Source organism: Perognathus longimembris, chromosome 1 (assembly GCF_023159225.1).
Source record: "Perognathus longimembris pacificus isolate PPM17 chromosome 1, ASM2315922v1, whole genome shotgun sequence".
Lineage (NCBI taxonomy): Eukaryota > Metazoa > Chordata > Mammalia > Rodentia > Heteromyidae > Perognathus > Perognathus longimembris.
This window is the reverse complement of record NC_063161.1, coordinates 61,910,495-61,935,213: the sequence shown is the minus strand read 5'-3', so window position 1 is coordinate 61,935,213 and position 24,719 is coordinate 61,910,495. Positions and strand designations below refer to the sequence as shown.

Sequence of the window (24,719 nt, the reverse complement as noted above, 5' to 3'; positions counted from 1 at the left end):
GATCTATCTATGATTCTGTCATCCTGTATCTAAAAAGAGGTCTAAAGCCTGTCCTAAGACAAGCCCCTTCAACCTCCTACACAGATACACCATATTCATAACTTTATATATCATTCTTCTTGGATTCTTAACAAAAATATCATTTTCTTTTCTTTGGTGGGGCGGCGGGGGGGGGGGGGGGGGGGGGGGGAGGGTCGATCACGGGGCTTGACCTCTGGGTCTGGGCTCTGTCCCTGAGCTCTTCAAATCAAGGATAGCACTCTACCACTTGAGCCACAACACCATTTCCAGTGGTTTGTGGGGCACACTGACTGGCCCCGCCTGTCCGCGCCCCGGAGGTGTGTGGTTGTTGCACCTCGGGAGTGAGGCCCTGAAGATCCCCACCTGCCTCAGTCCCTGGGGGTGTGCTTGCTTGCACCGCCTCCCTGAAGAGGGATCCCGCCCAGCCTGCCTTCTGGGGAACTGGAAAGGCGGCTCTAGCTGGCCACGCCTCCCAGCCTTAAGACCATGTGCAGCAAGATGGCTGCCGGCAGTAACCTGGGGGTGGTCCTGCTAGTACTTAGGCCGCCCCTTAGGGAGGTCCCATGGCCTTCCGCCCTTGACTGACAGCTTGAACCGCCAATCATCGCCCCTGGCTAGGTATGTTACACCCTCCTCTTCCTGCTGCCATTGCTCATACTTAAGATCGGGTCTACCCTACTAAAACTGAGAGCAGTCTTGAACCTCTCTGGAGTCGTCTGATTGTCCAACTGCCAGCGAAAGGTTGGGTTGGGCTGGGTGGGGGCGACTCGCTCGGCTCGTTACCTATTCTGGGTTCACACTCAGCAGGGTGCGCTTCCTTGCCTCTCCCGCTGGTTGGGAGAGCACCCGGGGTGCAGGGACCCCTGCAGTGGTTAATTGGAGATAAGAGTCTCACAGACTTTCCTCTCTGGGCTGGCTTTGAACCATGATCCTCAGATCTCAGCCTCCTGAGTAGCTAGGATTACAGGCATGAGCCACCAGTGCCCGGCTACGGAACTGATTTTTAAAAAACTTGAATTACTATTCAAAATTGAGAAATGTAGCTTATGCACTGAGCATTGTGTGTTTAAATATACACACATTTATATTAATTATATTCGGTAGCATAGGTTGTCTCAAAGACATATGGATTTAGGACACATGGGTGTAGTGAATTCCACTGAGTTTGTGAGACAAACTCAAAATACCAGGCAATAACAATTAACAGCTAGTATCTTTCTCTTTCCTACATTTGGAGTACAAAAAAATGAAATTTTCTGCTTATGAAAGAAGCAATGGTGGTCTCTTTTATGTACCTGACAATGCAGGGCCTTGCTGGCTTCAACAAGTTTCACAAATGACTTCTCATAAAGCTTCTTTAGCAGTTTAAATTCTTCAGTAGTTCATACTAAGCCACATGATTTGCTGTGCTGTTATAGAGAAGTTAAATTTCCTACATCCCCATCACAAAAAGCCCATTTCCTTCAGCTTTTGAAGATTAACTGCACTAAATACTATGCCAATAAGGGCTGGAGTCTTCCTTGTTCAGTATCTGTCTCTAGGACTTAGACAGCAGATGATGAATAAAAAAGTATTTTTTATAATGAACACTGGTAAGAAAACAAAACAAAAAAATATGTCCCTTATAATAAAATTTTCCTTAGGATACTTTCATAATTCTGTTGTTTTGAATAATACAAAGCAAAAAAAAATCAAAATCTCTACTTTTAAGCTTTAACGTTAGACTAATTTATTTAGAATATTCTGTCTGGATTTTAATTCCATCTTTCTCATTTACTCAGAATTCAAGATAAGTCAAATAGTCAAGGAATAAATTGTATGTTTTAAATTTACATATATATCTTTTTCTGTAACTAAATCTGTACCTTTGAAAGCTAAATTTCTTACAAATCAGAATGTACCTTCCTAAGTCCAAAAAAAAAAAATGTTACTTATATCCATAGTTGATAAACAGTATGTCAATCTTTCCTGTAATTCAAGAGCTCCATGCATATTACTGCATTTATTTTTAAACAAATATTGCTAACGATTACACACAGTGAGAGAAATGTCACCTAAATGCTAAAAAAACTGTAAATATCAGTTAATGGTAGGTTCCATGTCTATCATTAAAACAAATATCAGCTTCCTATCTCCTCTCAATTTTGTTGAATGCCACCTACTTACAAATTAACTATGATTCAAAAGAGCCAATTATAGTTTGTCTATGATTTCTCAATTTTATTTCCCATTCCTCAAACCCATTATTCATCAGAGAAATTCAAAGGAACTATTTACAAACCTCCATCCATCCTTCTGGAGATAGCTGAAGGCTCCATCAACAACACTTGCGAAGAACTGTCCTCCTGTGATGAAAAGGGTATTGATGGTGACTAATTGGCCTCTTAGATTGGGGGGTGAAACCTCTGCAATGTACACCGGTACAGTCATGGAAGCAATACCTGGAGAGTACACAAGAAAGAAAATAAGAGACGTTCTTTCATCTTGCATATTACAACATACTAGACACAATATACTGATTAATTCATGGTTCTCTGCTTTAAACTAAGACAACATTCCCGAAGATTTTGTTGGTGATTCATTGGGGCTAATATAAATAAAAATGTGTGGGAGATTCTAATATTTGAGTTCTACTTTCTATACTATTACTTAAAAGTCTTGTGTAATAATCCAGGTACCAATAACTCATGTCTGTCTTCCTAGCTACTCAGAAGAGTGAAATCAGAGGATAGCAAAATTTTCTGCCAGCACAAGCAGAAAAGTCTGAGAGACTCCATCTCTGATTAACCAGCAAAAAAGCTAGACTTGGATACATAGCTCAAGTGGTGGAGCACTAGCTGTGAAACAGAAAGCTCAGCCCTAATAAATCTGCAGACCTAGGATAACTTGATCATGTCTAAATGGATTTTATAATTTCCAAGGGCTAAAAGTAACAAAACTGCTCTCTAGAAAAAGTTTAATTACTAAAATATTTTTATTCTATATGGAAATATAATCAGATAATGGGGAGAATAAACATTTCCCAGAGTATACACTATTTAAAGTCATTTCCCACAGTTCATCAAACTTTTAAATTAGATTATTAATTTTTATTTAAATCCTCCAGAGGTGATCCTGATGCTCACTGTGGTATTATAGAAATTCAAGTTAAATGATGCAAATCTTCAAGACAATCCAAAATTATTTCCTAAAGAAACTCTCATCCCTGGTGGCTACCTCTTATCTCACTCACTAGGAACATCCAATTACTCAGATTAAAACAAAGATCTAACCAACGATCACCAAATTTTCAGTGGAAAAAAAACAGGGTTACTCATAAAAGCTTAAAGCTTTCTAACTGGGCACTGGTGTTTCATATCTATAATCCTAGCAATACATAAGGCCAAGACAGCTTGGGCTCCCTTATCAACTGGACAGAAAAATTTGTAAGACTTCATTTCCAATTAACCAGAAAAAACAAACAAACAAGACAAGAGATGTTACTCAAGCAGTAAACTGCCAGTGCAGAGCAAGACAGCTGAGTATGAGGCCAAGTACAAGCCCAGTACTGGTATAAAAATAAATGAATAATTTAAGCTTTTTAGTATTTGTTGATACTATGAATAATTACCTTTGTGAAGCAGAGTGTGCATAACTGAGCCCGTATAGAATTGCTTTTAATGACTTAATTTTATAATACCAAAAATTGGAGAGTACTGAGAAACCTGATGCTCTGTTTTCTGCATAAGGGATGGTGATAGCTGTCTCACAAAATACAACACATGTTACTACTCCACATTCTCAGTAACAGTGGTGGATGTGTTTCTGGCAGTGTTGGATAGATACCCTAGAGCCTCAGGTAGATTGGATACTCTACCTGGAACCACAAGCCCAGTAAACCAGCCAGTATGAATAACACTGCTACTTCCTTCCTATATGACACAGAGGCCCAACTCTGTGTTTTAGGCTTCCTGGTATTTATTCTGGGCACTCAAGTCTCTCCTGTTGCCAAAGTAGTTTCCAATTCTACTGTTTTTTTTTTAAGAATTATTCACTTTGTTTTGTTAATTCTTTGGTAAACATAAGGACAGACACATTGTACTTAAGTAATATATATTTATATGAAAAATTCATTGTGTTGCAAAACTACTTGTTATTAAAACTGCAAGTTATTAAAATTCACCACTATTTCTTGCCAATGCCCCTACCAACATTTGTTAATTCCTTGATAAACATAAGGACAGACACATTGTACTTAAGTAACACACATTTATATGAAAAATTCATTGTGTTGCAAAACTACTTGTTATTAAAGTTCTCCACTATTTCTTGCCACTGTCCCTGTCAACATTTATAGAGATAATCATCTTATGAAATTTTATGAGATACACAGAATAAGGAAGTGTTGGATACAATAGGATGAGTATTAAATAAAATCATTACCTAAGCAGCTGAAAAGTCCCATCTGACTACTAATCAGATTAATCAAAATAAACAGTGGCTCCCTATGTTGACAATTGAACGGTCTTTTCTGTTCTTTTACTATGTGAACATCTCAATATGATTTCAAAAATCAAACACTAATTTGTAATCTGGATTTCATTATATGCATTGTTCTAGGTTTAAAGAATAAGTTGTTCTCCGTCCCATGTGTATCTGTAGCTTCTATTATTGATGATGTTCTTGTATCACCTTCCTGTGGTTGTACCTACACTATCTCTGTAATCTTATCTGAGTATATTGGAAACCATGTATACTGGTATTAGAACTAGGAAATTGAAAGGGAATACCAAAATTGAGAGGCACAGGGTAAAAAAAAAGAAAAACAACTACAAAAGCAATACTTGCAAAACTGTTTGGTGTAAGTGAACTGAACACCTCATGGGGGGAAAGAGAAAGGCGGAGAAGAGTGGGGGGTATGAGGGATGAGGTAACAAACAGTACAAGTAATGTATCCAATGCCTAACGTATGAAACTGTAACCTCTCTGTACATCAGTTTGATAATAAAAATTTGGAGAAAAAAAAAAGAATAAGTTGTTCTCTTTAAACAGTTAGCTCTATTCAGCAATCTAACCCACAAAAGTGAGCTGAGAAAAGTGGAACTGTGGTTTGGGGCAAAAATGGTTGTCACAAAACTCATAGATTTTACTTGACTGGAAATGTAGACATGTACTCCATCCCTTAAAAAGAAGATCAATAAATAAATTGTAAAGTAAGCCTGGTGCATTTCCAAAATGAACCTCAAAGCACTGCATTCAAATAAGAGATAAAATTGGGGCACTGGTGGCTCATAACTGTAATTCTAGCTATTCAGGTAGCTGAGATCTGAGGACTGAGTTTCAAAGCCAGCTTAGGCAAAAAAATATAAGAGACTCTGATCTCCAATAACTAGCAAAAATCTCCAAGTGGAGTTGTGGCTCAAATGGTCAGCCTCAAGCAAAAGAAACAAATGAGAGTGCAAAGCCATGAGTTCAAGGCCCAATACTGGTGCACATACATGCACACACAGACACAGACATACACACACACGCACACACACACGAACACTAGCAGCCAATCAAAAGGTAAAAAACTGAGGCACTATAAAATCCATGGCCACTGTATTTAGGGTTAGAAAGGGCCCCAAAAGATCTTGTACAATCAATGTTTACACAAATACCATTACCACTGCACCTATGTTGTTAGATATTATAAACAGGCCAGATAACTTACGTAAGTCACAATGTATCTCTATTAAAGCATGTAGTTATCCCCATTTCATAGAGAACTACCTTACTCCAAAAAGCAGAAGAATGAAAAGTCAAAGCTGACAGATTCCATAACCCATTGTCAAGCCACGAATAAGAGGATGCTCAGGAATCAGTGGTCTTCAATTCCAATCTCACCCCTTCCCAGCTCATACCTTTAAGAGGCTGAGATCTTACCATCTATATTCAAAGCCAGACTGGAAAAGCCAGAGAGGAAGGGAGGAGAAAAAAAAAAGAGGAAGGAAAAGGAAAGGAGGGGAAGGAAGAGGAGGCTAAATTCCATTGTGAGGAAAGATGGTTAATTAAAACCACCAGCTATTAGGGCCTAAATCACTATTAGGTCTATGTAACTCTGCCCTGGATAATTAAGTTACAGGAGCATTCAAATAAATGAGCAATAACTTTCCTTATTATTCACCTAAAGTCCATTTGATTATACAGAAAGAAAATAAGCCAGGCACTGGTGGTTCATGGTGGCAATCTTACCTACTCAGGAGGCTGAGATCTGAAGATGGAAGTTCAGGAGGAAACTCCCTGAGACTCATCCCAAGTGGTAGAGCAAAAAAGCTCTGGGACAATGCCCAAGTCCTGAGCTCAAGCCCCAGAACCAAGATGAAAACACAAATGAATAAGAGTAAGAAAGAAAGAGAGGAAACGAGATAAAGAAAGAAAAAGAGAGAAAGAAACAGAAGGTAAACGAGAGGGAGAAAGAGAAACAGAGAAAGAGAAACAACAAGAGAGAGAGGAAGAAAGAGAAAGAGAGGAGAGAGAGGAAGGAAATAAATCTATCTAGACTCACTTTTTTGGCTCTGGTATTATAACCAAAAATACAGAATCTGTGAGAGTTAAAAGTTTCATAAATGTATGTAACAAACAATATGTATGGCTTAGAAAGGCTCTGTGGGGAATTTTTCTTTCCTATTCCAATCACTAACCAAATAAAAATTCAAAAGTAACAAAGAATATAAATAGGCAGGCACTGGTTGCTTGCACTATAACCCTGGTTTCTCAAGAAATTGAGATCTGGGGGTCTCAGTTCCAAGTTAGCCTAGACATACAAATCTGAGACTTTTATCTCCAATTAACCACCAAAGGACCAGGAGTAGAAATGTAGCTCAAGTGGTAGAGCACCAGCGTTAAGAGAAAAAGCCAAGTAAGAGTGTGATGCTTTGAATTCAAGCCTCAGAGCTGGTACTACACATATATACAGTCACAATTTGTTAATAGCTTACTAGAGTAAACCACATAAATACACACTTACAAAAAATAATGTGTTGGTACTATTTTCTGATGTTAAAAATGAGTTCTTGGCCTGGCACCAGGTCTGTAATTCTAGCTACTCAGGAAGCTGAAATCTAAGGATCATGTTTCAAAGCCAGCTAGAGCAGGAAAAGTCTATGGGACTTTTATTTATAACTATTAAGAAAAAGCTGGAAATGGAGTTATGGTTCAAGTGGTAGAGCACTAACCTAGAGCAGTTAAGCTCAGAACAATGCCCAAATTCAAGCCCCAGGAGTACTGCGTGCAAGTGTGTATGTGCGCGCACACACACAGTTTCGAGTCTTACAAAATAATGTACTTACATAATGAGAACTCATTATCATGCCTGGCTTTGAGATTCACTAGAAACTGTACCTCAGACACCACAAGACAATCAGATTCACACACCAGCTACCATGCTGCCAAGCTGATTCACCATCTCCACAGTCCAAAATGCTCCTGAGTACTGGAGATGGCTTTCAAGAACTGCTGGAAGCCCTTTTTAAAAGCCTGAGTCAGAAATATAAGTAATTCCATAACCAACCAGCATTAAGAAAATCCTGTTGTGATGGATAAATGCCCATGAATCACAGGAGTCTCACAGCATGAAAGGCCATGCAGCAACTAATTAGCTTCTTAGAAGTACATGAAGCCATCTTCTAATAAAGCTTCTTGAACAAAAAGGATTATAATGTTCTAATTTTATTTTCTAAATTACTGCCTTATCTCTAAAGAAGAAATTTTAATAGAAAGGAACAGAATCTATCTCAATAAACATATCCCTCTCTCGGATGGTTCCATTGGGCTGTCTTGTCACAGATGAAATGTTTACATTCTTCTAAATAGTTAAGTGTATAGAGTTTGCCAGCTTAGAGGTTAGCTTTTACTTTATTCTAACAAGGCTTGGAATACTCATAAACAATTCAACATGCACTAAGCCCAAATATAACACAAAATACCTACAACAGAATCAGGTTATGTGAAACATTGTCTTAGAAGGTAACAAGCAAAGTTAATATTTTTCATTACTAAAACACCCCTAACAAAGCACTACAAGCATGCCCTTAGTCTTTTTGCTCATTGCAATCTCTTTTGACCTACAATGACCTCTCCTGACACGCTATTGATCTTCCCAAATCTCCCCTTCCTGGAAACATCTCAATGGAGATTATCACGTTTGTTTCTCTGCACAGAACTACAAGCAGTTCTTTTTTGTTTTTTGTCCAAGACAGGGGCTCAAGCTTGGTATCTGACACTTTTCACTCACTGGCTGATACTCTACTACCCGAGCCATGCCTCCAACAAAAAGGGTTGGTTTTTTGTTTGTTTTTTCTACAAGCTTGTTAATGTAATGATTCTGTCTCATGTACTTAAGTTACTATATATGACTTGTTTAAATGTCAAGCTCTGGCCTGGGCATGGTAGAAGCACTTACAAGTTATTTATCAGTACTATACGACACATATTCAAAAATCATATTCTCTTAAATTAGTGTCAACTGATTGGTTTTAAACTGCAAATGACATCAATTAGGAAAAACATAATTAAGCCCAAATTAAAATCATCCCTAATGCCAAGCACTGGAGACTATAATCCTAACTATTCAGGAGGAATTGTGATTCAAAACCAGCCCTGGCAGAATAGTCTATGAGATTTTTATCTCCAGTTAGCTGTCATAAAGAAGAAATTGGAGGTATAGTTCAAGTAAGGGAGCACCAGCCTTGAGCAAAAAAGCTAAAGGAAAGAAAAAAATTACTGAGTTCAATCCCCTGTACTGAGACAAACAACATAGATCCAAAAATAATTCTAATCACCCATGTTACACTACTTAAATTGCATTACAACTTTAAGTGTTTTTTCACACTAGTCTGTAACTTTCACTCACTATGTCACATTCATTTCTTTTCTTCAAAATATTGTTTCCTAAAATACAGACTCACAGCTAGGCAAGAACTATAAATACAGGAAGCAAATGTAAGATGTTAAAAGGTCAAATGCTAACTTGTCTGCAAAACAATTAAGGTTTAACAGTCACTGCAGGCCAAAGAAAACAGCCAAACAAGACACATTCCTGCACAGCTATATAACCATCCGGTCACTGTTCTGAGAACATGCAGTATAAAATCAACTTAAATAACAGTACAGTATTCCAATATTCAGATATACATACTTTATGTAATCACATCCTTTTCATTCCACATGTAACCCTTATATACACAATAGAATTAGAAGCCAGAAATTTTCAGATATGGAAGATCTACCTTTTGTGGAGACTTATTCATGAATTAAAGTAATTTTGGATTTAGACACCAAGAAGAATGAGTGGAGATGTGCTCCTGGAAGACAAAGATTAGGGAGGGCAGTAGGACAGAACTGGATGGGAAGAGACAGAAAATAAATTAATATATATTCAAGAAATGTACTACAGTTAAGAGTGGAAGAGGTTCTCTATACCTAAGCAGAAGAGAGTAATATGAAATGCTACAAGAGCAGCAGTATGTCGTTCCACCTGACAAATGCAATGCACGAAGGTTAATAAGAAATCAATATGTTTTCCCCAAGGAGTGAATTCAGCAAGCAGGAACACTAGAGGTACTTTGTCATATTTAACTCTATTTGACACCCAGAGTAAAATGCTCTAAGGAAAATAAACAGCGTGGACCTAAACAGGTGCTAAATGGCTGTGAATCACCTGAAAACAGATTACAATTGAATAGGTATCAGTGAAATCAATGTAGAAGGAATGCTGTAATAGGGGAAAAAAATGAGCCCAGGACTAGAACCTGGCTTAAGAAATATTCACACAATACATAAGGGACTTGTTAGCAAAATAGAAGCATTACGGAGGGAAATAGAAAAACAAACACAGCTCTCTTCCCCAAACTTTTTAAAAGTTATTCTCCGATGGAAGATCTGACCTTTCCTAAAAAGGAGAGAAAGACAGGAGGAGAGAATCACATTTACAACAACAACAACCAGAATGAAGTTAAACCAGGAAATGCATAGGTTATTGCAAGAACACTAAAAACTTTGCAGCAGAAAAGCCAAACAGAAATAACTATCACACTGCAATAAGGAGCTATAATTAATCTGTGATATCTGAATCAATAATACAGAACTTCAATTTGAGATGTTTTCCAGGATTAAGAAGCAAAGAAAATTAAAATAAATTTTAAAATACACTATACAAAAGGAAATCATTGTAAGAGAAATTCCCGGGCCCACATTAAACGCTAAGAGCAACATACAATACTTAGGAACATTCATGACTTTCAAGGTTAACAGAATTGATTTTTCTTATTTTACATGTAAGGCTGGATGACAAAAGCAACTTATCCACAAAGTAATTTAAAAAAAGAAAACAGGCAAGATAAATGCCATGGAGCTACAGTTCTAGATATACGAAGAAATGTTATGACAAGTGTTTTATACCTAGCCTAGTTGACTTTCAGGTGTGAGCAGCTGAAAGTCACCTTCAGACAGGGGGAAAAAAAAAATCAAAGATCAGCTAGCCATCTACTATTTTTGGAACTACCTCTAAGCCAATGTCAGCATTAATGACAGCTTCCAGGCTAGGGAAATTTCATTAAGAAGATCAGTCTCTCGGTTTGCAGAGAGCTCCAGTTCCCTAAGTGGACCACCTACTTCAAACTTCCTTGCCATGGGTCGCTTATTTTCTCAGTCACACAATTCTTAAGCTACATAGAATTCCTTGACTTGACAACTACTCCAAAGCATTAGCTGGAATGTTTCTGCGCTAGTATGTGACAGCAATGGCCAAATATTTTACTTAGTTGGAACATGCCTGAATAATTATGTTATTTTCACTTTTTAATGCTCAAAGAGGCACTGATTCACAGAGCAATAGAATGGCCAAAGATGCCCATTAATGATTTCTTATGATTCCAAAACCTTGACTGAATGACACTGGTCACTGAGTTTTGGAATGTGGTAAAAATAATAAAGCTACCCACTAGCAGAAATTATCTTCCCATGCAGGGCACAGAATGGCTGCTTCCACTTAAAAATCATTAGTAAAATGTTTAAAGTAAAAACACAGAGAAAGAGAGTTGTGTTTGTTGGACTTTGCAGGTAAACATTCAACCCAGACTCATTTTGTATGCTAAGCACATAATTAAAGACACATACACCTCCACCCTACATGTAAGTTTTCGCACTTATTTTCTAATACACTTTCAGAAGAAAATAGAAAGTTTGTTAAATTACAGTGTTAAGAATCTGAAACAACCATCCTACTACAAAAGGAAAAGTCTGCTTTCAAGGAGCTCCAACTGTACACCAATGAAACCCAGCTTTTAGTTTCCAGGTCCAAAATCTAGGAGTCCCGAGTTAAGTTTAGCTGTTCTATTCCTGTATGACAAATAAAATAACATGGTGAAGGGTATTACATAGCAGCCACAAGAAAAATGAGAAGCCACAAAAAATGGGAGCAGAGGGTCAAGGCATGACCTGGTTGACCATTATCTAGTCTTAGTCTGAGGAAATGGACTTCTGAGAAGTTATCCTTGTCCTTTGCCACTGAGACAACTGAGACAAGAATGAAAGTTGTAAAGTGGAGTGAGCACCTGTTTGGCTCTTTCCTTTCAAATGATAAGGCATTGCCTGTTTGAGGCATAGTTTACCTTCCAGACCAAATCAAAGGGCACAGATACGATGACGGGAGCTTCTAGTCAATTAACGTGGCTCAGAAAGAGCATTGTTCAGGTTGCTACTTGCATTAGTAGTAGGTGATCTTCATTATGCAACTAAAGTTGAAGATATAACTGAGGTCCTATTTTGTTTTCCAGCACACCAAGTACACATATCTAAGGTTGCTCTGCTGAATGTTTGACATGGTAGGACCTACTAAGCATGGGGAAACATGTGACTACAATTAATCACATTGCTTTTCCCTATAGGGGCTAACCATGTATGTGGCTTGTAACAACTACTTCATGAACAAGCCAGATGACTACACAGGTCCGTGTTATCTCTCTCCAGTGGATTGTGCAATAAAGTGATTCAAATGAACCTGTATGTTACTTCCCATGGCTCACAAACATCTCTTTACCTGTACATCACTCGGCCAACAGAAGTGAGCTCTGACACCAACTACCTAGGCATTGATGGCACTGGCATTAATTGACTTTGCTCTGGGAATTTGGAGACACTGATACAACCAGAACAGAAATAGTGACTTATTCTGACAAGTGATGAGGTAATAGCTTTTAGGAGGGCATAATTTCAATGATTTAAATGTAGAAATATCTAGCTCACCATCTTAAATAGAAATCAAATGTGGGGAAATGGTAAGATGACAGATGTATAGCTAAACATAATTTGTATTCTACATTTTCAAATGGCTAAAGAAACTTGATAAAAATGGTTTCAATGGAGAGCTTTAAATGCAAAAATGGTGGCAAATTGGAAAAGATTCCCAGTCTTCAGAAGTTTCCTTTTCTCCGAGTATGTTCCAACACTTAAGACTTGATCTTCACATTTATAGGCAAGGATCCAAAATCACAAAAGAAATCCCATGCATATTTGTGTTTTGGAAATATTTCTGGAATCTTTTATATCTTAGTCAACCTCAATCTTATAATTCCTGTTGGGATTTCTCTATTAAACATGGGCACTAATGGCACACACCTGTAATCCTGGTTACACAGGAGGCTGAGATCTGGAAGATTAGGGTCCTCAAGATTCCATCTCCAATTAACCAGCAAAATGCCTGACTAGAAGTGTGGTTCAAGGGTTTAGATGTGAGCAAGAAAGCTATTAAATCATAGATGACTTCTCCATGGTAACAATGGGACCCAGAAGATAAGGCATATTCACTGTGTTAACACAAGGAGTTACCACTTCGGAGTTCCTTTTTTTTTTTTTTTGGCCAGTCCTGGGCCTTGGACTCAGGGCCTGAGCACTGTCCCTGGCTTCTTCCCGCTCAAGGCTAGCACTCTGCCACTTGAGCCACAGCGCCGCTTCTGGCCGTTTTCTGTATATGTGGTGGTGGGGAATCGAACCTAGGGCCTCGTGTATCCGAGGCAGGCACTCTTGCCACTAGGATATATCCCCAGCCCCCTTTGGGGTTCCTTTTACTCTGCTGAAAGGTTGTCCCTCTCCCCCGCCCCACATCCTTTTGTGTCCCACATTCTAAAGCAAAGCAACCCCCCCCTAAAAAGTTATTATGTTAATGGATAAATCTTTAGATTTATAGAACCCAAAACATCTGATCATTTTTTGTTTTTTTTTTAGACTTTTTTTTTTTTTTGGCCAGTCCTGGGGCTTGGACTCAGGGCGTGAGCACTGTCCCTGGCTTCTTCTTGCTCAAGGCTAGCACTCTGCCACTTGAGCCACAGCGCCACTTCTGGTCATTTTCTGTATATGTGGTGCTGGGGAATCAAACCTAGGGCCTCATGTATACGAGGCAAGCACTCTAGCCACTAGGCCATATCCCCAGCCCCTGATCATTTTTGTAATGCTCACATTTAGCATTTCCCTAGCCTCAGGTCCTCAGCTCCTCCCACTAGCCCCCAGATCCACCCATACCTAATGAGCCACCCCTACTCACTACCTAACTACTTCCCCTTTACCCCCAGAGAGAGAAGCTGCCACCTGGATTAGGTGCAGACACCATGTAGCTCCCTCTCCCGTGGGAACTATGGCCCCACTAATAAACCTCCTTATGAACCTTCTTCTCCGGCCTGTGATTATCTCCGCATGGTCCTCTGGGATGGCCAATACCTATGCTTTCAGTCCCTATTTTAATGCATTAATCAACTAACACAAGTAAGAAAGTAATGTGTGCAGGAGTTATAGAAGCTAGCCCTCCTGGGGCTAAGATTGTCACATACTGGGGGAAAGAAAAGAAACACCTGGGAGAGTAAAGGCCCTGCTCAGCATGTAGCCTCCCTACTCTTCCCCTACTTCCCTAGGTTGCAGAAGCCCTCAGTTCTTTGTCCTTCAAGATGAAGCTTTTAGGTTGGGAGTCATTCCTTTTCTCAACATCACCAGCCACAGGACAAACCTGATTCCTACAGACAGCCTCAAAATTAGTTCCCAACTTGTAACACTAACAAAAAATAACTATCAATCTAGGTTTCTTAATCCAACAAGAAAAAAAGTTTAACTCCTTCAAGGAAATAGTCACACCTAAAAAAAAAACAAAAAGAAAATAATAATCACAGCATTTGGGAGGCTGAGGCAGGGGGATCACAACTTGGAGGCTAGCCTGGGCTACATCTCAGGAAAACAAAAGAAAGGAAGAAGAAGGGAGGGGAGGGACTATAACAGTCACCAACATTTACTTCCATCCTCACCCTGAAATCCCATTACCTATTGCAGAAAATCAGAACAAGAGGGAGAAAGGTCACCATAAAAAATCCATGTGTAGGGGCTGGGGATATGGCCTAGTGGCAAGAGCGCTTGCCTCGTATACTTGAAGCTCTGGGTTCGATTCCCCAGCACCACATATACAGAAAATGGCCAGAAGTGGCACTGTGACTCAAGTGGCAGAGTGCTAGCCTTGAGCAAAAAAAAAAAAAAAAAAGAAGCCAGGGACAGTGCTCAGGCCCTGAGTCCAAGGCCCAGGACTGGCAAAAAATAAAAAAATAAAAAATAAAAAATCCATGTGTCTTGGACTCATTCACATTACAAAGAGAATATTAAACAAGCTAATTTCTACCCTGATGGTCATTTGGTTTCTGTTGTTTTGTTTTTCAGCCAGTCCTGGGGCTTGGACTCAGGGCCTGAGCACTGTCCCTGGCTTCTTTTTGCTCAAGGCTAGTTAGCATTCTACCTCTTGAGCCACAGCACCACTTCTGGCTTTTTCTGTTTATGTGGTGCTGAGGAACCCAGGACTTTATGCATGCAAGGCAAGCACTCTACCACTAAGCCATATTCCAAGCCCAGTGATGGTCATTTGGAACTCCTTAAAATAGTCTTCATCCCCTATTTCCTCCTTCCCCTCCAGAGAAAAGGAAAAAAAGCTTCTGAGTCATGTCCAGCTAGTGGCTAATCACAGTTGTGATGGTCAACATGCATGTAATAAACTCCTGTGCTTTTTCTCCAATTAATCATTAAGTTTATTCAGCTAGCCTTCTCTTTGTCAATAAAGCATATAATTATTATTTACACATCCATGACTGCCACATTCCCACTTAATGCTTTTCCTTTCCCCTATTTTGAATTGCCCTACACCCCCCCCACCCACACACACACGGATATATATATATATATGCACATATTTGTAAGTGTATGTATATATATGTATCTTTCCTTTTTTCCCTTATATATCTTTCAGCTAGTTTTGAAAATTGTATTTCATTTTCCTGTTTTTTACTAACTTTTAATCATGAACTTTTAAAATAACAAAATCTGAAGTTATACATCTTTTTTTCTCCATCTAAAGCACTTGAATTCTCTTTAACTATCTCCCAACTTCTATTGTCAGGTATTGTGATTTTTTTTTTAAGTTTGCACTTTTATACAATAAGATATTGCTGTTGTTTGTTTTTATGTTTTTCGTTACATACATTTTATTTCTTCATTTAAAAAAGAGATAGTGTCTCCTGCCAGAACAGAGTTTTACATATAGCCTCAAAAGAATATACTCCCTCTTGGTCAAAATGCAGGTCAGTTTATTGCCTTTAAAAGTTCATTCTTGTTATTTTGATTTTAATAGGATCTTTGGCCATTTTTATGTTTTCTCTTGAGAAATGTTCATTAAATACTTTACCCTTTCTTCTTTTTTTTTTTTTTTTCCCTTCGTGCTGAAACATGGGCTTCCCATGGTCTCTCGACTTTTTTTCTGCTTAAGGCTGGTGCTCTACCACTTCAGCATACCTCCACTTCTCGCCCATGTTAGCTTCGAACTATGATCTTCAGCTTTCAGCCTCCTGAGTAGCCAGGATTACAGGTGTGAGCCACTGGCACATGGCTTAGTTTATCCATTTGTAATTGGGCTTTTTGCTTGTACAAAAACAGGACTTAAACTCAGTTCCTGACACATTGGCTCATTGGTTAACACTCTCCCAACTGAGCCACACCTACACCACCAGGACTTTTTGTTTAGAGTTTTTGTTGGTTCTTTCCATATTTGGGGTATTAAGTGTTAGGAAAATGGAGGAGAAGGGAAAAGGAATAGTCCAACTCAATCAACAGGCTAGGACTGTTTATTGCCAACAAGGGGCACAGACTTGCCCACAGGTTTGGGGGTTGTGCAAGGGACTGGATTTGGGGGCTGGATTTATATGGGTCTTAACAAGGAAGCAGAAAATGAAAAATTGGCTATGCTATCTTGGGGGCCAAGGGCGGTATCCTTGGCAAGGCCCAGAGTGGAATGCTCCACCTAGATTGAGGGGGTCTTTCAGCTAAGCCAAAGTTGGAGTGACCTGCCCATGGATAAGCAAGTGAGCCCGACCTGGTGCTATGCTTGACCTGGATGAATACGTGGGAGTTAATTCTCCATATTACATCTTTAGATACCTAAAAAGAATGGGCTGAGAGGGGAGAGATAAATCCTTCATATAGGGTCTTTGGATACATAAAAAAGATTGGGGTGAGAAGGATGCAACATGGTGTTATGAGATCAAAGCAGATTCCCATCGTGACGGCTTAATGGAATGGGTACTCTGCAAACATTTTCTCTTATCCTGTAAGTTCTCTTCACTGTTGATTGTTTCCTTTGTTGTACAAAAGCTTTTGATTTGATGCAATCCATTTGTCTATTTTTGCTTCTGTTGCCTTTTGGGGGAGAGAATCATATAAAAAAAAATCACTGCTTATATTATTGTCTTTTTTGTATATCTTCTTTAATTTCTTTCATTAGTGTTTCTTTGTACAAATCATTCACTTCCTTGGTTAAATTTTCCCTAGGTATTTTGTCAATAGGTTTCTTTTAATTTCTTTTTTATCTAATTCATTATTGACGTATAAAAATGTCACTGATTTTCCTATGTAAATTTTTGTTACCTTCAACATTTTTGAATTCAATTATTATTATAGGTATCTTTGAAATTTAAATTTTTCTATATATAAAATCATACAGGGAAAATTTTACCTTTTCCTTTTGTATTTGAGTGTATTCCTCCTCTTGACTAGTTGCTCTGGGTAAGACTATAGACTAAGAGTAGTGAAAATACTAGATCAAAATCTTCACTTTGAAAGCTTGAATTATTTATCTTGCTTTCTCTAATTTAATGAGAACTTTATGTACTAGAAAAAAATCAACCCAAATGCCATTTTAAAAAATGCTAATGGCCACTTACTTTCATGTTTTTCACTTTGGTGTGCATGACTGTGTGCACATGTGCATGCATGAGTGTACCAGTACAAGAGCCTGAACTCAGAATGTCATGCTATTACTTGGCTTTTTCACTCAAGGCTGGCACTCTATAACCTGAGTCACACCTCCACTTCAAACTTTTTTGCTGGTAAATTGGACAAAAGAGTCTCCTGGCTGTTTCTGCTCAGGATGGCTCTGATTCTTGATCCCCAGATCTCAGCACCCTGAGTAACTAGGATTACGGGCATGAACCACCAGCACCCAACAGATAAGATACTATGGTCCCCAAAGGCTCATGTGTTGAATGCTTGGCCCCTGATGCAGCAGTGTTCAGAGTTGTTTGGATCCTGAGGATGGCAACTTTATCAGTAACTTATACCACTTATGAGTCCATAGATTAATCAGGGACTTAGAAGAGGTAGGTCACTGGTGGTATGACCTTGAGGAGGGTTATCTTGTCTCCAGCCCATTTCTTTTTTCTTGCTCTTAGTGGTCATTAGGTAAGCTTTCTTTTGCACATCCTTCCACTTCCACACTTTCACAAGGCAATGAAATTTTTATGCCAGGGGATGAAACCTCTGAGACAAAACATGATTTCTTATTATTTCCTCCAGCTAACTTGTTAGAGCAATGGAAAGCTGATTCACACAGACAGACAGACAGACACACACACACACTTTTTGTGTGTGCCACTACTGAGTTGTGAACTCAAGACTTCTCATCTTTCTTTATCTTTTTTTTTCCACTCAAGGCTGGCACTCTATCACTGAGACACAGCTCAATTTTTGTTGGGTTTTTTTTGCTGGTTAATTGGAGAAAAGAGTCTATGAGATTTGTCTACTCAGGCTGGCTTTGAACCTTAATCCTCAAATCTCAAGTCTCCTGATTAGCTAGGATTATAGTCTATTTTTTTTTCACAGAATCTATTTTACCAGTTCATGTGAAGTCCTATATACATGTCCTTTCATTTATCCTTCCAATCATCTAATTTTTTACAAAAAAAATAGAACAAACATAAGATTGACACCAAAAAAAGAAAAGAAAATTTTAAGTTTTGATTGTTTCACAATTTGTGATATTTTGTTTTTAAGGCTGAAAGAGGTACTCAAAAATAAGTTCTAGGACTGCTTTCTGGAACTTTCACATGCTACTTTCAATATTTACTTGAAATTGAAATTTGTTTTCCCTTTGATGGACAGGTGAACAAAGAGATATTCCTGCCAAAACTCATAGAGCATAATGGCTACATCTAAATCAGTTTAAAAAAAAAAAAACTGGGGGCTGGGAATATGGCCTAGTGGCAAGAGTGCTTGCCTCGTATACATGAGGCCCTGGGTTCAATTCCCCAGCACCACATATACAGAAAATGGCCAGAAGTGGCGCTATGGCTCAAGTGGCAGAGGGCTAGCCTTGAGCAAAAAAGAAGCCAGGGACAGTGCTCAGGCCCTGAGTTCACGGCCCAGGACTGGCCAAAAAAAAAAAAAAAAAAAAAAAAAAAAACTGAAAAAAGCAGCTGCTATGTCTATTCAGAATCACCCATCAAGCTGGGAGAAGAGTGTTGTCTACTTTTATTAAGTCAGTCCATCAAAACTCTCACCCAGAAATGTGCCAGCAACTCCACACTAATTACAGAATTGCCATAACAATGAAATTACAATAGCCACACATGCTCATCTGGACTACCAAGCTTGGGCTATTTGTAACTGGAAGACGGACTCCAGTGATAAAGTCACAGAGAGCAGATTAATCAATCTAAGCTCAAAAGTATTAAAGACAGAACTTGCTGCTTCATGCTGCTTACTGCAGAAAAAGTGACTACATAATTTCACTATTTTCTCTCTTGTCAAAACCAAACAACAGTGCTTATATAAGATATAAACATCAGGTAATTTTTCTCCCATGGACTGTCGTGCTTAATCTCCATGTCCCCCCTGGGGAGACGTCAAGCCTCTAATTGTGGGGGACACTTGGCCCTGCAGGCTGCTCATGCCAGCGGGAGGGCAGAGCATGTCCCGGTCGGGCCAAGCTGAGAAGAGATAGGGCTGGCAAAATCCCCACGTGTCCCCAGCCCCCCTTAGGTTTAAGAGAAGGCACTGCACACAGAGATTTGGGGGAGCCATCCAATGGTCTACCGGCTTCCCAAGGGTTTTATTCAAGGGCAGGGTTTATATAACAGTAATGGCAGCAGGAAGAGGAGGGACTAACTGGGTATTAACGATTGGCTAGTGAACTTCCATCACGGTGATGTTCCGGAACTTCCTCTATGGGCGGAGACCACAGCTCCCCAAGGACCGGGCCTCTGGGGTCTCCGGTGCTATTACGAGACATGTGCTCCCAGAGGAGAGGCAGGGCTGGTTTGGCATCTCTTCCAGTAGAACCCAGAAGGGAGTAGGAGGGGATAATCAGCCAAGCAGCCCCAGGGCGGGAAAAGGGGCCTGTCTCTTAGGTATAGCCAGACCCCGACAATGGACTTTGGGAAAATTTTCAAATATATATGTATTTGCAATTGTGGTGCTTGAACTCAGGGTCTGGGCGCTGTACCTGAGCTCTTCTACTCAGGGCTAGTGCTGCTACCACTTTGAGCCACAGCATCACTTCCAATTTTTGAGTGGTTAATTGGAGATAAGAGTCTCACGAGAATTTTTCTGTCTGGGCTGGCTTCGAACTGTGATCCTCAGATCTCAGTTTCCTGAGGATATAAATACATATTAAACAGAAATGTTCATTTGTCACACCTGAGTGACCTTTTCATCAGATTCCACAAGTAGAAATGCTATTTTAATATACTTCAATAATAAAACTATATACTATAGAGCAATTGCATATTGGTAAAAGGAAAGAAAGAATATGGCAATAATTTCTGAAGAACACTAACAGACCATCCCACCGTGCAGAGACTTCTGTTCATGATCAAAGGAACATCATGACAAACAAGTAAAATGCCAAAGGTCACTACTCATTTACTTATTTTGACAGTGCTGGGTTTGAACTCAGGGCTAAACAGCATTCTACACCTCCAGGCCTGCCTTATTAAAATTATCAAAATTCAGATGCTGATGACTTGTGCTTGTAATCCTAGGTACACATGAAGCTGAGTTCTGGAGGAATGAGGTTAAAAGCCAGCCTAGGTGACCAGTCTGTGAGACTCTCATCTGTAATTAACGAGCAAAAAGCCACAGTAGAGGTATGGCTCAAGTGGTAAAGTGTGAGCCAAACAAGCAAACCAAGCAAGCATGAGGCCAAGAGTTCAAATCCAGTACTGACTAAAAAAAAAAGGAAATAATCCTTCACAAGCCAATATCATCTCACAGTAACAGGAATAGCCAGTGATTATTTCCACCATAACAAATAGCAAAATATTTCATCAAAACTACTTCTTTACAGACTTTCAGGGGTGCTGGAAGATAGTGGTGTGAAGTAACAGTAGGTACTATGATAAGTACAAAATTATTTAATGCATCAAAACCTGCACACTAATGATAAAATTGAAGTAAGTTAAAATTCAATATAAATTTTTTCCAGAGAAAAATTTTTCTTAAAACTGAATATGAATTAAAAAGAATACTTTAGGGGCTGGGAATGTGGCTTAGTGGTAGAGTGCTTACCTGACATGCATGAAGCCCTGGGTTCGATTCCTCAGTACCAAGTAAACAGAAAAAGCCAGAAGTGGCATGTGGCTCAAGTGGTAGACCACTAGCCTTAAGCACAGAGAGGCTCAGAGACAGAGCCTAGGCCCTGAGCTCAAGCCCCAGGACCAGCAAAAACACTTTTAAAATAGAATATTGATGTCCTTCCAAGTAACACAAAGAAAACGTAACTAATAACACATGAATTACACATGCTGATATATGTAATTATGTACATAAATATGTTACCCCAAATTAATGTCATATTAACATAAGAACACATAAGAACACAAAGAAAATGTAATTAATTCAGCAAATACTATGTATACACTGTGCCTATGACAGCAGAAAGTTATACCTCATCTTGAAAAACTTCAAGGCCAGCTACTAAAATGAAAAGTCTGACCATCAACATCTGTGAGCAAAAAGCACAACCAGTCAAAAAGGTAACTAGTCAATGGCAGGCTTCATCAGCAAGACTTATCAACATGAAAAGTTACTGCTAAAATTATAAAAAAATAGAGCATTCTGGTTAGATTATTAACTTACTCAAATCTTGCTGTTACCTGTAAAATCTGCCTTTTAAAAATCTGCTATTATGGGGCTGGGGATATGGCCTAGTGGCGAGTGCTTGCCTCATATACATGAGGCCCTGGGTTCAATTCCCCAGCACCACATATACAGAAAATGGCCAGAAGTGGCGCTGTGGCTCAGCTGGCAGAGTGCTAGCCATGAGCAAAAAGAAGCCAGGGACAGTGCTCAGGCCCTGAGTCCAAGCCCCAGGAATGGCCAAAAAAAAAAAAAAAATCTGCTATTAGGGGCTGGGAATATGGCCTAGTGGCAGCAGTGCTTACCTCGTATACATGCAGCCCCCTAGGTTCGATTCCTCAGCATCACATATATAGAAAATGGCCAGAAGGGCCACTGTGGCTCAAGTGGCAGAGTGCTAGCCTTCAGCAAAAAGAAACCAGGGACAGTGCTCAGGCCCTGAGTTCAAGGCCCAGGACCGGCCAAAAAAAAAAAAAATTCTGCTATTAGCTATCTCCTCAGATGCTCTAAAACTTCTGGGTGAAACAAACAGCTTATAAATTCTCTACTTTAACCTAAAATGACCCAATGAACTAAATTATTTTAAGACAGTAGAGCATTTCATGTAGACACTTAATTACAAAATGTAAAAACAAGGCTGGGATGTGGCTTAGTGGTAGAGTGCTTGCCTAGCATGCATGAAGCCCTGGGTTTAATTCCTTAGTACCACATAAACAGAAAAAGCTGGAAGTGGTGCTGTGGCTCAAGTGTAGAGTACTAGCCTTGAGTAAAAGAATCTCAGGCACAGTGCCCAGACCCTGAGTTCAATCCCAGGACTTGTAAAATAAATAAATAAATCAGTAAATAAAGGTGAAGCCAGGGGCTGGTAGCTCATGCCTACAACTCTAACTATTAATGAGGCTGAGATCTAAGAAGTATGGTTCAAAACCAGTCAAGGCAGTAAGGTCCATAAGACTCTCATCTTCAATTAACTACCAGAAAAAAAAGCTGGAAGTGAAGCTGTGGCTCAAGTGGTAGAACAGTAGCTTTAAGCAAAAAGCCCTGGGACAGTGGCCAGGCCCTTTCAAGCCCAGAACCAAGACACACACACACACACACACACACACACACACACACTCTCTCTCTCTCTCTCTCTCTCTCTCTCTCTCTCTCTCTCTCTCTCTCTCTCTCTCTCTCTCTCTCATACACATACACGCACCTGAACTGAGAAACCAGACAGTCTCAAACAAAAATCCAGTCTCATGTTTCTTCTCTATGGATAAGAAATACTCTAGTTTCCCCAATGTTTAACACAAGCACTGCAGAGCTAAGGGCACAGCTCAGAGTAGGATAATACAAGCCTGTCTGCCATTCACTAAGCCAGCTCTGCAATCAAACAAAAGAAAAACATCACATTTTTATTACATCAGCAGTGCGAGTATTTCAGATAATACTATCTTAAACACTTATCTGTTATAAACTAAGAGAAGAAACAAGGAGGCACTCTTTCTTATTAACAAGCAGGTAACCTGTAACAGGACCTGCACATTACAGGTGACAGGACCCCGCTGATGAAGAATGTGATTAGGTGTTGCCTCTAAGGCCAAAGATGGATGTTAAGTTTGTGCTCTTGACTACACCCTGTAGCATTTTTCTAGAAAAATGGCCCTTTTGAGGGAATGGCCTGTCAAGCCAGTCTTCTCTAATGCAGTTATACCAGGTCAACCTCAGGAAGCACAGTTTCCCTAACTCCTCCCAAGAAGCATAATTAGGTCTTAAGATAAACATCACCACCAACTATAGCAATGCAATGTACATTCCCTCCTACTATTGTGTAGCACTGACAGTGGAGGTGAAGAATATAGTCTTCAGACAGACTTCAGCAGATAACAGCCTGTGTGCTCTGGCTACAGGTGATGTGACTATCATCTACCCTTCCCTCCCCTCCTTCCATGTCCCTCACTCCCAAATACAGCTCCATTCTGGAAAGATTCTCTAAAGTCTCAAGGAAAAGTGATAAGTGACTTTTTAAAACAAAAGACAATCAGGGGGTGAGTGTAGCCTGCAGGTTAATAAGCATGTAGAGACCCCATGTCCAGTGCTAGACAAGTTTATTATCTATAGTTTCTTAAGAGCCCCTGATAAATGCTGAAGCTACCCAAACTACGAAAGTATGGAAATGTTTTCCATTTTCCTGCTTACTAAATCCTAAATGTTTTCCATTTCCCTACTTCTTATTAATCCTTCCCTCTCCCTCTTTCAGCCCTTTTATCATCCTGTGTCTACCAATCTTCTGTCCTTAAATGCCACAATATCAGCTGTGTAGCACTTCAGAATATCACATTTTAATTTTTTTGTGTCCATCCTGAGGCTTGAACTCAGGGCCTGGACTTTGTCTCTTGGCTTTTTTGCTCAAGACTAGAGCTTTCCCTAGAGCTCTACCACTTGAGCCACAGCTCCACTTCCAGTTTTTACTCTAGTTAATTGGAGATAAGAGTCTCATGGACTTTCCTGCCTGGCATGACTTAAAATCTCAGCCTCTTGAGATTATAAGTGCAAGCCACTGGCATGTGGCTCACATTTTAATTTTTAAGTTAAAAAAAAAAAGATTTTGTTTTACATCTGTGTAGCCTTCAAATACCACCCCCCACAAGAAAGCTGCCTCTAGAAAAAAATTTCCATCAACTTTTCCTGCCTTCTGTTCTTTCTCCTCAATTCTCACACTCACCTATCCTATCAACATTTATTAAAATACCTACTGTAGTCCAGGAGCCGTGACAGATTCTGGAACAAAATACAAGATAGTAAAACATTGCCCCTGATATTAAGGATTCCTATTAAGAAAGCCAACACTTTCAGTATAAATGTATATGGTGGTCACTTATCCAGTATAAATTCTTGAAAGATATTTTTTTTCCATCTTTTCTTTTTGGTACTGGGAATCGAAACCAGGATATTGCATTTGCTGGGCAGCAAGTGCTTTGCCACTGAGCTACATTGCCCCATTCATAAGAAAATGGAAGGACTTGGAAAAAATCATAGTAAGTAAAGTGAGCCAGACCCAAAGAAACATGGACTCTATGGTTTCCCTCATAGGGAATAATTAGTACATCTCTAGGAGAGACATAGCAGAAGATCACAATAGCTCAATAGCTATGTCTGTAGGATCACATAAGACAATGCTATGTGAAATGAACTCCATGTTATGGAAATAAGTGGTATATCATTGTTGTAATTAATTTCAACATACCATGTGAAACCAAATCTTTTTT

The 24,719-nt window shown here is 39.4% G+C and overlaps 1 protein-coding gene across 2 annotated transcripts in view; it reads right to left on the bottom strand.

Annotated features, from left to right (window-relative positions):
* The window catches only part of Slc2a13 (solute carrier family 2 member 13), a 336,909-nt gene that overhangs the window by 277,527 nt on the left and 34,663 nt on the right, over positions 1 to 24,719 (bottom strand). For both annotated transcript variants that reach the window (XM_048366441.1, XM_048366433.1), the window contains exon 2: positions 2,303 to 2,462. In XM_048366441.1, the coding sequence (XP_048222398.1) occupies positions 2,303 to 2,462 (160 nt within the window). The remainder of the gene's footprint in view (positions 1 to 2,302; positions 2,463 to 24,719) is intronic.